The following is a 14510-nucleotide window of genomic DNA, read 5'->3' as shown; positions in this document are numbered from 1 at the left end:
AAACTCTAATCTCCCTCTCGTGGCTTCCACAATGCCAAGTCAAAGTCTAAAGATAAAGCAAATATGTACAGAACGGCAAGACCCTTCTCGCGCGTTGGCCGCGACGTCACGGAAACGGTGGGACGCTGTGGGATGCGGAGGTGGCGGGCGGATATATGATTCCCTTTGAGGGGCATTTGCCGCTACCTTCTTAACCTGTAAACGCAGGGGTAGCCAGGCAGACCCGGCCTAAGAGCCGTACGAAACTTCTAAGAGCCGCGACGGGGGGGGGGGGGGGGGGGGGGGGGGGGGGCAAACTTTTTTTGTAACAAAAAACGAAACTCAAACTACTTTTCATATATACGAACCAAACCGCAACCTGCCTTTCGATTTAAAACGCGTTCCATTTCTCTTTTGGGGGAAGTGCTCGTGAGACAAGGAGGGAGGCGGGGTAGTGTGTGTGTGTGTTTGTGTGTGTTTGTGTGTGGGGGGGGGGGGTAGTTAGGGGAGGGAGCCGCGAGCCGCACTTAAAACACGCGAAGAGCCGCATGCGGCTCGCGAGCTGCAGCTTTGCCACCCCTGTACTACTGGGCAGGAGATCGAACTATAGGGGGCGCTCTGACCCGTTTGTTTTCCCCACGCTCGGTGTTTACTCAACACAAGGCCTGTGCACATGCCGACAGGCCTTAGGGGCATGACCATGTCATCTTCTACAATGGAGCGCGGGGCAGAGTTTAATGTAAAAAATACTAACAATCGACGAAGCGACGTTAAGTGCCGGATCTATCCCCAGAGAATGCGAGCTTGACCCACTTCGGCTTTTGTGCTGAGCTGGGATTGTGCATGCTGCATTGTTCATGCAGGCCGTAGTGGAAACAAAGGAGCCCCTCCTCCCCCTCGCCGGAGAACACGAACTCCAGCCGAACGCTGACGCCGCGTTCGGTTATGTCGGCCGAGCGCTGCGTCATTGTATTTGTTGTCCCCATCCGTGTAGTTGTTAAGTTAACCGCTTGGGGCGTCACGGTCTGTCCTCCTCCCCAATATCAACACGCGCACAGCAGTCGCGCACACAGCTATTGGCGACGAGGTGCTTCGGTGGCGCCCTCTCACGGTTCCTATCACCGACGTGCCGACCGAGATTATTAGCAGCGTGCGACAAGTTCGATGGTGCGTAAAAACGTTCGGTGGAAGCCCGGTCATCATGTGTCTGAATCAACACCTTCAAAGTTGAGAGTCTGACTTTACTATTATTTCCGTCGATGGCAGCAGAACGCATCCTACTAAAGACGTCACAGTGAGTTTGACTGATCATGGAAGGCCGAAAACAGCGACGCTTTTGGTCGCGCACGTCGCCAATAGCTTCCAGTGAATACTCCCTATATGTCCATTTCACGGCAAGGTTTCATAGTACAAAATTACTATACTTTCAGTCAGCGGCGTAGACTTTCCATTTTCCCGCGGGGAAGGGGGGGGGGGGGGGGGGGGGGGGGCGAGGCAGGCTGAGAAGTTCTCCGGGGGGGGGGGGGGGGTGCTGCGCGTTACCTTTTCGCCAGAACTGGGGATTGAAGCTAACAAAAGCACGCTGGAATTCCATTTCCCATGTATTTTGTCAATAAAGGCAACGTGGGCGTTATTTTGTTTACATGTATCTATTAGAAGCTCGTTACATGGCATGTAAGCAGGAGGGGGGGGGGGGGGGGCCTTCGGATCTCATTAGGATGCCCCCCCGAAGTCTACGCCTATGCTTTTAGTGTATTACTTTTTTTTTACCACACTTGAAAGCATCTATCGCAAGATCAAAAAAAAATCATTAAACAAAATAAAATAAATCAAAATTATTTTATGTTTAAACTATTATTTTATTTAAATGAGATTGGTCTGACTTAAATCACATTAGACAAAAAAGGTGACCGTATATTTAAACATGTCAGAATGATTAATCAATTTTTCCGATCCCCGAAAACAATGCCGGAGAGAGAATTGTAGGAAAATATAAATATTAAAGGTATAGTTTCAGCCACAATTGCTTTATTGATGTTAGTCTCACAGTGAGAGAGCTTTATCTGCTCTTTTTTTTCTCGAGTGCTGATTTGCTCGCAATAAAACATTAATTAACACGATGAACGAAGTGGAAGGGAGAAGGCTGAAGGTATACGCTCTAACTTGCTTAGGAGTGCACCGCTTTTTGTTCGTGTTCAGCTTGCTGTAACTCTTCCTTGGTGATTCTTTGATTAAAATGCAAAACGAATGCCGATAAAAAGCATCAATTGATAGACAAACGGTGAATACATTTTTTTAATGTTTTGTGGAAAAGGTATGACGTGAATAAAGCACGATTTAAATCATCTTCATTTTTTTTTTTTTTTTCACACTGACAATCGTAGCCTGGGGGCTACGCATCCACGAAGCGAACCACCTTCCACATCTGTAAATCCTGCTCCTCTCTCCTTTCTGCTCCCTTCTGAAAACCGACAGGAACACGAAATGGTGGGCGGCCATCTTCCTTCTAATTGGGATTTCAAAGTTGCAAATCAAAGTCCAAAAATAAACATTACAAGAAATGCTCCTGACAAGCTGCAGACTCGCGTGCATGCTCGCGCTTGTATCTTATCTTCTCTTGTTTGGTGTAAAAAGTACACGTTTCGCTAAAACTTAGCTTCTCTAGGGCCTTCTCGTCTCCCTCTCTCCTTCATTTTTCTTTTTTTTTTTTTTTGTCTTCTGTTAAGAGGCTGGTTTCTAAACTCCTTAGCAAAACATCGCCTGCCACTCTGGGGTTGTTAAGGGCTTTTCTTTTTCAACTTCATGCTACCATCTAAGAGCACGTCAGTGTACTTGCTTAGACCCGCCTTTCAGGTAATGCACAAAGTGCAAAAATGGAGAACGCCGCGCACGCATCACATTTACCAGACAGATGTATGCGTCACGAATGACAGGCCAGCCGCGCGAGCCACGTTCCGAAGCCTTTGATACGGAAACCAACCAACTCCAGGTGTGCCGAGAAAGAGGAGGTTTTCTCAGAAATGCTCAGAACATCGTTCATATAAAACAACAACATCAACAAAATAACATCATTGTAGCAGCACCGTGGATGCTTCGGTTGGCTCCAGTCGAAATCCCTGGGGAGCTGTCGTGTCTTACGCTCGAAATATTCCATAAATAAATGTAGCCATGACGTTCGATCTAGATTTGGGAGGATATAGCTCCCTCGCCTGCAGACGCTAAGGCGGTCAAGAGAAAATCTCCGCGAGTACCATACCGAGGCTTGTCTTGTGAACGGTGTCAGGTACCTCCTTTGTCTATTTATTTGATTTCTCGGACATAAATTTCTTCCTATATCGTAAATCACTGCAACGTATAACGTCGGTGAATATTGGCTGCTTTAGGGCAGAAACGAAATATAAAGATGGATATGGGGCAGGAGCTATCACCAGTCGCGCCACGTGGAGCTCGGCAACTGTCGTAGCTTCCGCCTTTTCAAGTGGCGAAAGCTGCAACGCCACCAAGTCAATCAAAACATCGGAGCATAGCACGTGAAAACGCACCGTCAATGTACATTCCTTCAGTGGGGAAAGTTCTCATGGGCCTCACTCACTACCAGTAATTAAATTTTAAAAAAACCTAATCCTCGCTTTCTTTTTTTCTTTTTTTTTTTTCAAGTTATGCGGAAATGTTGGAGACTCGACCTAGAATACTTTTCGTCCCAAGAAATACGCTCTTCCAATACCGGACATTGCGTTTTCACAGCCCAGTGTTTTGGTACGGATACATTTCTCGTTCAAAATGCTTCATTTCCTGGCCTACAAAACTTCTGTCTGAGCGCTGTGCAGAGATGTGAGGACGCTTTATAAAGCATGTTGTTAACCATTGCTTTTTTTTATTATTATTATTTTAGCGGATCACAGCTAAGCAAAGGCGGGGAACGGGACTGTTTTAACGGCAATGTTCTGAGCCTTATCAGGAGATTTTTGATAACCCCCAAACCTAAATCCTAAACAAAATTCAGGGATTGGCAACAACAGCCATGACGCGGAGAACACAGGTCGCTCGACCCAGAAATAAAGGAATAAAGGAGCTTCTAATTTTGTTTCGACTTATTTTGGCTACTTTACTTAATCGCTATGGTCATGCGCGAAGTCGCTGCACTTCTATAGACAACCGCAATTCTCTTATTCACAAACCAAGTTTTATGTATTTCTATCGTCACTCGTTTCAACGACTGGCAGCTTGATACCACGGTGAGACTAAGAAATTGCAGTAATCTCAAATCTAATTAAAAGAACGGCGTTAATGAAAGTCGTCGTAACCAAGCGCGCAAAATTACCGTCACGGTGGCAGCGGCGAGAAGTTCGATGCGGACAGAAATCACTCAGTATCTTCAAGCGGGCGGCAAAGTGAATTCAAGTCCGGTATTTGCTAATCGACCGAGTCCATGACCACTGAAATCGTGAAGGCATTTGTTACTCTATTGTATCTTTCCCTTTTCGTTTGGTTGCTCATTTCTCTTAATAATTAACCTTGGTTCATTTATATTTTAAAATTAGATTGCCTAGAATCTAAGCCATAGAGCTGTAATCACTCAAAACTAGAAGGCTTGACTCATAATGGTGACTTGTGGTTTTATTGTTTAGTATATATGGTTATAAAAGCAAAGAGCGGAGTGCACAAGGACACATATTAGTTTCGAAATTAAGATACAGATGTTTCGTCTTGTGGGGAAAGGAAGTCAAACAAAGATAAAGGTTACAACAACGAAGTTCTGTTGAAAGCCATGACTTAAGAGCAGTGTTGTATGCGTTACCGAAAAAATGTAACTAAATACGTTACTCATTACTTGCAAATAAATGTAACGCGTTACCGACCTACGTTACCTCAAAATAAAAGGAACGCGATACCGTTACCGTTACTGATAAAAAGCAACACACGTTACTGTTGCATTACTTTTTATTCACGAACTAAAACATTCGCTGTTTCGACGTTTGATATGTGCGTAAGCGCCATAGCCAAAATATGTCCATGCGGAAACTTAATTACCCTCTCTTTTTTAGGGTTTCACCCAAATAGTTACAAGAAAAAACGCGGAAGTATATATGAAGCTGATTTATAACATGAAAAACGGGAAAGGAAATGACACGAGGGTGTCATTCTCTTTCCCAGCGGGAAGCGAAACGCAGGCTTCGACGCAGGAATCTCCCAAATCCACTCGAAGCCGGACCTCCTTGGCCTTCCAGCCGAGGCGACGGCGGTAGCGAGGTCAGCGAGCCGCGGGAGAAAACCAGTGGCAGGTGACGTGTGACGTCAAATCTGACGAGCACCGACGTCAAAGAAAAGTGGAGGACAGCGGCATTTTTGGACTAAGGATTTTATGACTGGGCACTTAAAAACACACACAAAAAAAATTAAAATTTAATTTTTTTTAAGCTCTAGGAAGTAAAGTAACGTAACGTAATTTCGTTACACGTTACTCAAATTAGGGAGTTTTCGTAGACCGCGTTGCCCACTCCGCTAAGCGTTCCGCAAAGAAGAAGTTGCTACTGCGCCTGCGCGCCGATAGGCTTGACTGTGGAGTTCCCGCTATCGTAGCGGGTTGCGGAGGCCCTTGCGGGACGGCGAAAACGATCTACGAAAACTCCCTAATAAGTAACATAAGTACGTTACCCGTTACTTCTTTGGAAAAGTAACGAGTACGTTACTACGTTACCAAAAAAGTAACGCGTTACCGGTAACGCCGTTACTTGTAACGCGTTACCGCCAACACTGCTTAAGAGCAGCTGAGGATGCAAAACTGAGCCCATTGTGAAGACAAACAGGAACAGCAGTGACGTTATTGGTCTAAATAATTTTGGGAAAACCTTTTGGAACAGCCGAAAGCCCAATTTGGAGCCGCAAAATTTACTTTTCCAGCATAAGCACACATTTAATTTTCCTTCATGCCAGAGCGAATATTATGTTAACATGCATGTGTAAGGATCGACGAAAGCTCCGCGGCTGGGTCGTTAGCACCAGAGGGACTTGGCTAGTAGGAAGGCGCTGGCGTAAGCACCTCCCGTGATGGGCGACCTCGAGAGGCAGGCATGCGTTATGACGGAAGGTTTGGAATGCGAGTTTTCTGCCGAGAGAATCGCAGCGTGCGTTTCTGGCCGGGAGAACGCAGCGGCATTGGCCGGCACCGTTTACATCGGTGTAGTCCTTCTTGTCCGCGTGGGGGGGGTTCACGGCAGAATGGCAACGTTTGTCTGCCTCTGGCAGAATGAACGACGGGATGGCTCAGTTAGTCGGCGCTATCCACACCGGGGTCGGCTGTCTGACTTGCATGATGTAGTGTCCTTGATTCCGAACCCGCCTGACCTTTGGCCGTGAGATATACGCAGGACGCGGGGTCGCGGGAATGTATGCAAATGGCCCGTGGTGAGAAAGTGAGCCGATTGGTTGCCAGTGGGAAACGCCTGTTTGACGACGCGTCGAGGATTCGCCGGTCCACTAAAAGGGGTGGGCCCATGGGTGATTAGGAGTGGAAACGCAGCAAGTGAGTGTAGTTTGTGCTGGAGCTCGAGAGCTAACGTTCCGGAATCGAGTCAGGTCGTGGGATTCCGAGGGACATTTGTCCCCGCAATCGGGTCGTAATCCCACGCGCCAGCGAAATCCCGAGCTTGGATAAGCTAATACCCGAGCACCTCTCTCCCTGCCCCTACAGGGGAAGTTGCCTCTTTGCAATATTGTTTCTTTTATGTATTTTCATTTTCTAGAAAAGTATTCAATTGTTTATTGAGTTCAACTGAATTAGTCGTCGACGGCCAAGGGAAGCTACTTCGTCTTCGACAAGACCCACACAGCTTCCCACAACGAGGTTCGCCACTCAATCCGGACCTGGCAACCCGGACGGCACAAGGTGACCCAGCAAAGAACCCGTACTGGGTGTGTTTATGTCTTCTTTCCGTTCCTGCTTCTGTTTAACCTTCCGATGGCGTCAACAGCATGGCAGGTTTGATTCGCTAGCTAGCAGTTTAATTTGGTTTATAAGTACAAGGCACAGTAACAAGATGCGGATCGATGAAGCGCAGTACAAACTGCTGTGTGTGGTTATTTTAACTACGAAAACAAACAATGGCATAATACCATGAGAAATGATAGAACATAATCATTTCGAGCACTCAAATTGATGTTTACTTTATGGTCTAAAGGTTCCAATCAAACTGCGATTTTTAATTTAGATAAAATGCAAAGCTTTTTTCATTTGATTATGAACATATAATGACACTTTAGAAGCAGAACGTCATGAAGAAAAGTCAGCATGTAAAAAATAATTATGCTTTCTTACAAAATTTTAAAAAATCCTGCCGCTTCTGTTCGAAGGATTTTTAGGCTGGCATTTGCTTCTCCAGCTAGATTAATTTCAATTTTTTGCATTCAGTATGCAATCCAAAGGATGGAATCTATATAAAGCCAATATGAACCTTTACGTACCTATAAACAGTATATAAAAGTTTGACATAAAAGATAAACATTAGATCAGTTCATACATTTTTTTTTTTTTTTGCAGTACTTAAGTATCCTTGATGAATCCTGAATGTGCAAAAGATATTTTTGGAATACATTATCGTAAATACTAACCGCCGTTTTCTTTTCCTTTTTTTTTTAATTTTTGTATCACGTTTTGCTATGGGGGAGTGATTTCCCCCTAGCTTGCGGGTGCACTGCGGCAAAGCAAGATATACAAAATTCCGACGCCTACTACGCGGTTGTCGCGACACTGCAGTACGCAGTGAAAAGCGCACTTAACGGTGCTAGTTATCTGGTTAGAACATACAACGAGCATGAGAAATATTTCGAAGCTTTCGAGCACTGTCAATCAAAACGAATATCATGTTATTTAAGGTAATAATCGAAAGTTTTGGAAATTCGCAACAGCCTACCGTAACGATCCGGTCATGTAACGGGCCTGATTTAATAAATTGCATTATTAATAAAATGAAAATAAATTTTGCCGCAATGTTGGTGCAAATGCCTCACATTTTGGCAAAATGTAGCAGGATGTAGCTGGGTATATGCTTTGGCGCAGTATGGAGCAGCAATCACATGACTGGAACAGCCATCAGTTTCGCCTTTGAGCTGTCTTACAGAATTCCCTTTGGTAGCAGTTCTTCACTTACGAAGCAAAAACAAAAAGAAAATGCATGCAATGAAGAGTGTTTGGTCTCTTCCACCTTTTATATGAACTTATTATAACTAAAGTCCGTGTCGCTTCGTTTTTATCCCTCTATGTATGGGTTTTTATTTTATTTTTTCACAACGAGTGTTTATCGGTTTCACCGAAATCGCTGCCTATACGAGGTCTTCAGAAATTAGCTCCAGCTTAATTGGCATTTACAATGCGCAGCGAAGTGCATACATTACACGCAAGCAGAGCACGCATGGTGCAGGAAATGTGCTGCTCCGAGTACCGCGTACCTTTAGCGACGTAACAGACGTACTCGACCAGCTTGACCGGCGAGCAGAGCCAGGACAGGATGGAGGGCATCATGCTCAGGCAGTCCTCGTGGGCGTCGTTCAGCGGCTTCCGGCACTTCTCGTAAGGCTCCCCCATGCGCCGGTTGCACACGTTCACCAGATTGTAGAGCCACTGCACCGCACGCCGAATGGCTCCAACTGCGTGACCAAGAACGCGGAGCAAAGGCATCTTGTGTCTACACTGTGGCACGCATAAGAAACATGCACACGTAGAAAACATGCAGGGGACATGCCCGGAACATCTACAAGAGAGAAGATGGAATGCCTGTTTTTAACTAAAAAAACATATAAGAACATAGTTTATTTGTGTGCAGGAGAAACATCCACATGCAAGAAAACTGCAGTAGGCAAATTCACGAGGAACGAGTATAAATGCTCGTTTCTTTAACTAGAAAATAACGCCTAAGCAAAGCGATTCCTTCCAGGTCTGAGAACAGTAAAATTTGACCACTTTACGAGATTCAGTGCGTCGTGTACTGAAAAGAGTGAACAAATACAAAAGTGTGAAACTATTTCTTTCGATATAAACACAGGCCTAGGTTTACAGCATGAATCAAGATAGCTCCACGTACTTTTGTTTCGATAAGAGGTCAAGAACTGGTACATACAAATTTCGCTGAAGAGCGATTTGATGGACAAAAATGCTTTCTTCATCAGGGCGCCGAAATCCAGGATAACTTTCATGAGTTTCTTGATTTTGTCATAGACCGCTGCAAGCGACATGAGACGTATTCATTATTAAACAAAAGTTAAATATATACAGTAAGAAGTTTTATAAATGGCTTTGACACTTGATCACAGCATGTATGAAACAGTTTATAATATCAGTGATTATAATTAATCGTTATTGTAGTAAAATAGAAACGAAACAGTTATGTTTAAGTACCATTCATTAACAACAAAGGAAGAAAAAAGAGAGAAAAAAGAAAAGAAATTATGATGAATATTAGGGATGTCGCGAATTACCCTAGGTTCGATTTCGAAAGTTTTCGATATTTGCAAAGCGAGCTGTGGTTAGATTTCGAAACATTTCGATATTTTCATACCGACCCAGGTTCGAATTCGAAAAATCGCAACTTTGGTTGCGATTTTTCGAATTCTTCACGGTTTCTAAAATTTCGGGTTCAAATATTTCGAATATTGTTTTACTTGAGGTTCGATAAATTCAAGGACTTTGAACTTTCCTACCTTGAAATTCGAGATATTTGAACTATTTGAATTTCTTGGGATCTGAAGATCGAAAAATTCGAAGATTTCGAATTCCTTGGAAATAAAATTCAAAAACTTCGAACGCTTCGAATTTTTATAGACATGAAGTTGGAACAATTCAAAGATTCCGATTTTCTTTCTGCATAAAGGTCGAAAAGTTCGAAGGTTTCGATTCTCTTTTAACGCTAAATTCGAAAAATAAAAAAAAATAAAACCTTCGAAAATTTTGAATTCCTTTCAAGACCAAGTTTTCAAAGTTCGAAGTCCGGTTTTCAAGTTCCTCCACAGTTTCAGTTTCAAATAAACGTTTCACGACTCATTGGTTTTCCCGAAATCAAGATTAGAAAAGTTAGGGTGTAATATCTAGACTCTGCGAAGTTGGTCAGGCAATTAAATGAGACCACGAGTGTCCCGGATGTGCTGGAATATTTGCCAGTTCAGAGTGACGTGTGGCCATAGATCAGTAATTGTGACCGCCAGGCCGGGGGGGGGGGGGGGGGGGGGGGGGTCTTTAACCTGCATCACGCAGTAGTGATCACACAAACACACTGTTTTACGATACTCATGCAGTTCGAAGCGGCCAGGGGTGGGCAGGAGGTTGAGGCTTAAAAAACTTTGAAGCGACCTGACAAACTACCTCCCCACCCCTTGCACGCTGGTAGTAATCGATCGAACGCCGCTCAGGTGACTCTGGCATATAGTAAGTTAAGTTTGTAATTGTCCTGGAGGTTTATTTTTGGGGACGGAGAAATCGCCTCGCATAAAGAAAAAGCACAGTAGCCGACACAACTCGAGGTCGAGGAGCGTTCTACCATACAAATGGCGTCGGAAGAGGAAAAACGGGGGGGGGGGGGGGGGGGGGGGAGAAGAAGAGGGGGGGGGGGGGGGGGCTTCAGGCCACCTTCCCCCCTTTCACATCAGATATTTCGGACTGTTAAAGAAAACAATACGGGGAAAGAGGGCGTGGTCGAGCGTATTTTAATCTAAAATTATTTATGCATATGAATAGCTACTGTCGCTTTTCACTGCACGAAAGATAGCGTAGATGGTCATTCTTAGAAACTCGTTGCCAGAAGGCACTTCTCGTCACATGCTTAGTGGTTCGGAAGTTCAAAGCTATGTCTTTTCGACCTAAGTAACTGTGCCAATGGTAAAAACTAAGCATATTAATAAATGCGGAAATAAAAAGCTGGAGAAAAAAAAAACTATCCAGAATTTGCCGGAAGTGTTGTATTCTTGCATATTCAGAGGTTCAGAACTTCGAAACAAGTTTCTCCTACAAAAATGTGTACATGCTAAAAAAAACACGTCCCAGGAACGTGAAGCGAAAAAAAAACAAGATTTCTTTTAGCGACGTGCTGAACTTGAACAATATTAGAAACCTTCTCCCATGAGTTAATTTATTCCTTAACGTGAAAAAAAAACAATAAATACATTATTTTGTATTTTGCAGATGGAAATGATATGTACTCTCTGTGGTGTTGATTTAAATGCGATACCTCAAACAACTTAGACAAAAATAAATACCAAGTTTAGGGCATAATTGCATGTAGATACATGTTTGGACATTTCTTCGAAAGTCACCTTGAATAGCAATAATCACATCTTAAAACGACACTTACCTAGGTTATACATAGATCATTTTTAAAAAGTTTAACATCTCTACCATAAATAGCTTCGACTACAGCGCGCTTCAAATCTGGCACAAACGATAATCGTCAAAAACCCGTCGTCCTTCGTCGCCCCTACGGGAATTTATTTCTTTAAAACTAAGCATGCCAGAACATTGAAATAAACGGCGTTGTCTTTCGTAACGAGCGCAGCACCGCATGTAAAAGTTCCAGAAAAAATATTTCGAATGTACCTTACTACTTGAATTCAAATGAAACCGTCCGCCGGTCTTTCGAAGTTCGACGAACGTCAAACTTTTACCCTAAAAGTTCGAAGTTCGTCGACCTTCTGACTTTTCAGTAATCGAAAGTTCGCGACTTTTCGAATTCTCTTGATAAATAAGTTCGAAAGTACGAAAATTAGCGAATGCCTTAGCATAGAAAATTCGAAAGTCCGAAAAGCTTCGAACTTTTTAGTGCAAGAAGTTCGAAAGTTCGAAAATCATCGATTTTTTTGGTCAGTCAAGTTCGGAAGTTCGACAAGCATCGAATTTTGCAGCGTGATAAGTTGGAAAGTTCGAAAATAATCGAATTCTTTAGCGTAATAGGTTTGACGGTTCGAAAAGCGTCGAACGTCTTAGCTTAAGAAGTTCGAAAATTCGACTTTCGTCGAATTTTACGATATAAGAAATGGAAAATTCGAAATCTTTCGAACCTTTCGAACTGCTTGATTCGATCATCAAAACTTCGGTTTAAAAAAGGTTCGCGGCATAATGAATATACGTTTTCAGGTTGGGGATTTGCCGCTGTCTCGCGGTCAGCGACAAGTGTGCGAGTCGATGTACGTTTTGTGCCGCGCATCGTCCCTCCCATAAGCAAAGACATCCCCTGAATCAGTGAGTTGTCGTGCATCGCCAGACCCTCTGTGCCCTTTAAGAGCAGCTGGAAATGCCATCACCTCTAAGGACAGTAACTAGGGTGACCGCAAAAATACTCCAGAAGCCGGGTGAAGACAGGATCCAAGGAATAAGAAAAAAAAGTGGTTTCACATAAAGAGAGAAACTGTATTTTAAACGTTTCTCCTCCCATGCGGAAAGCATTGAAGGTGAAAGGAAACAACTCAGACTCGGGTGATCTAATGTTTGACGGTGCCACGAACAATCGTTGTGTAGGAACGTTTATCACCTTCGGGCATGTGAAGCATGCTTCGACACGAACTGCTAAACCTCCCCAATGATTATGAAGTGTGCACCAGTTCGAAGCATATGCCACATAAACCGGGAGTTTTAGCGTTCTCAATGGGTGCCAAATTTAGGACCTCTAATTTGATTGCTAGAAACGATGTCCAATCAGATTACGTATGACATCAATGTCCCACAGATCAAAAACCATGTTAAACCAATCAGATTACGGCATCATCAATAAGAACGCTCAAAAACAAATTAGAAAGCTACAAGCGTGAAGATAAGAAGCTACGTCCTGAGGTTCTTAAGCCTTCACTGATTATATAAGTTTGAAAGCGGTTTCCGACAAACCTTTCAGCGGGGACGTGGCGATGTCGAGCATTCGTCGCGTCTCGTTGGCCACCTTCTCCTGTCCGCAACTGAGCCCCCGCGAGAGGACTTCCACGTTGGCGGTGAAGTTCTCGGACGGGCCCGTCAACACCAAGAAATAGATGTACGATAGCAACGCCATGCGCCCTTCTCCTATAGAGCAGCCGAGTAAGTGCGCAAAATGTAACAACCTTAACATGCAGTAAAATGCAGCTCACCCAGACGGACCACGCTTTGAGTTCAGACTTGCGTTTTGACGTGTCGAGCGACATTTTTGTTTTATAAATAAACGTTGAATTTCAAAAAAAAAACTTGGCTGTTTTCTCAGCCTTAGAAGGCCACTGAAAAAAGATGTTTTTTTCTTCTTTTTTTTTTAACAGTCTGGTTGGGGCACGCGTGTCAAAAAAATTAATTTTACGCGAAAAATAAATTCTAGAGCAATATTTACGGCGCGAGATTTATTTTAAATTTTGCATTCCAAGTCCTTGACGTCACGGAATGGTCATACACTCTTTCCACTTCAACGAGATGGTCATTTAGGCTGTGTTCCAAATCTTACCCAAATGAACCCGAGTTACTCCGGCGGGTCGTGTCACGTGACAACACAGGTTGAAAAACGCTTGACGCAGGTAGGTTTTGGAACGCCATGGTACAAAACTCTTACCCTGGGATAAGATCGAGTAAATTTTGGAACACGGCCACACTCTCCATCTCAACGTGATGGCGAAGCCGATCAATCTCACCTCCACCCGCCCGAAATGCCAAGAAAGAAAACAAGTGGGAAGGAGGTGACTACCGACTAAATCGCGTTTTGCGCCGTCAATATTGCTCTAAAGTATATTTTTTCGCGTAAAATACATTTTTTTTTCACCCGTGTCTCAGCCAGGCTGTTAAAAAAATGTTTCTTTCTTTTCAGTAGCCTTTTAGGTACCGTTATAATCAAACTATATTCACGTAACACGTGTATACGACACAGACTATTTTGAACGCACCACCTATATCAGCTGGAGTAACTTATTTTTTTTTTCGGGCCATGACTCGGCACTGCCACCGGGCTTCGAATGACGGGCAATGGTCCTCCTAAGACGAACTCGCTCCGGAGTGGCCATCACAACAAATGTCATAGTCAAGTAGCTAAGACTTGCACCCTCACGTTGCCCTTTCTGCATTGTTCATCATCAGCACCCCATTCTCCACCATATTATAAGAGAGTGCAAGACACTGGCCCAGTCTCAAACCAAAGCCCCTCCCCCCATTCCCACCTTACACACACATCTTCAAACTCCATGCCATCTTCCAAGCGTCGTCGCTACCGAAGACCCCTAGTTCATTTTCACATTTTCGGCCATTTTAATACATGTGTACTAAACAATCGATCTCCTCTGCATATTGTCCCATGAATACGCCACGCGAACACATATTCTTGCTTGATGCTACTTGGAATCCCTCCGACCAACTTGTCACCTGTCATTAATTTATAAAAGACGCCCTTGTTCCCGGAAAAAGACCCTAGACGGAATTGAGGGACCAAAAGGGCTGTCCACACAAGACAAAGCACGTGCCGTGCACGATAAAAAGAAGAAAAAAAGGCGTTGACGTTTCTTAGAAAAAGTGAACGTTGCGGCGCGCTCGTACGTCGCAAACATCACGGCTT

At 43.9% G+C, this 14510-nt stretch overlaps 1 protein-coding gene across 1 annotated transcript in view; it reads right to left on the bottom strand.

The window, feature by feature from the left end:
• LOC8031233 overlaps window positions 1-12998 on the bottom strand; it is a 43251-nt gene extending 30253 nt beyond the window's left edge. Inside the window, exons 1-3 of the mRNA XM_042292506.1 lie at window positions 12839-12998; window positions 9057-9194; window positions 8425-8622 (exon numbers count right to left, since the gene is read on the bottom strand). Of these exons, the coding sequence (XP_042148440.1) occupies window positions 8425-8622; window positions 9057-9194; window positions 12839-12998 (496 nt within the window). The remainder of the gene's footprint in view (window positions 1-8424; window positions 8623-9056; window positions 9195-12838) is intronic.
• Window positions 12999-14510: the final 1512 nt, after the last annotated feature.

Source organism: Ixodes scapularis, unplaced genomic scaffold (assembly GCF_016920785.2).
Source record: "Ixodes scapularis isolate PalLabHiFi unplaced genomic scaffold, ASM1692078v2 PGA_scaffold0__279_contigs__length_252992795, whole genome shotgun sequence".
Taxonomy (NCBI): domain Eukaryota; kingdom Metazoa; phylum Arthropoda; class Arachnida; order Ixodida; family Ixodidae; genus Ixodes; species Ixodes scapularis.
Note: the sequence above shows the minus strand (reverse complement) of the source record. Positions and strands in the feature narration are given on the sequence as shown.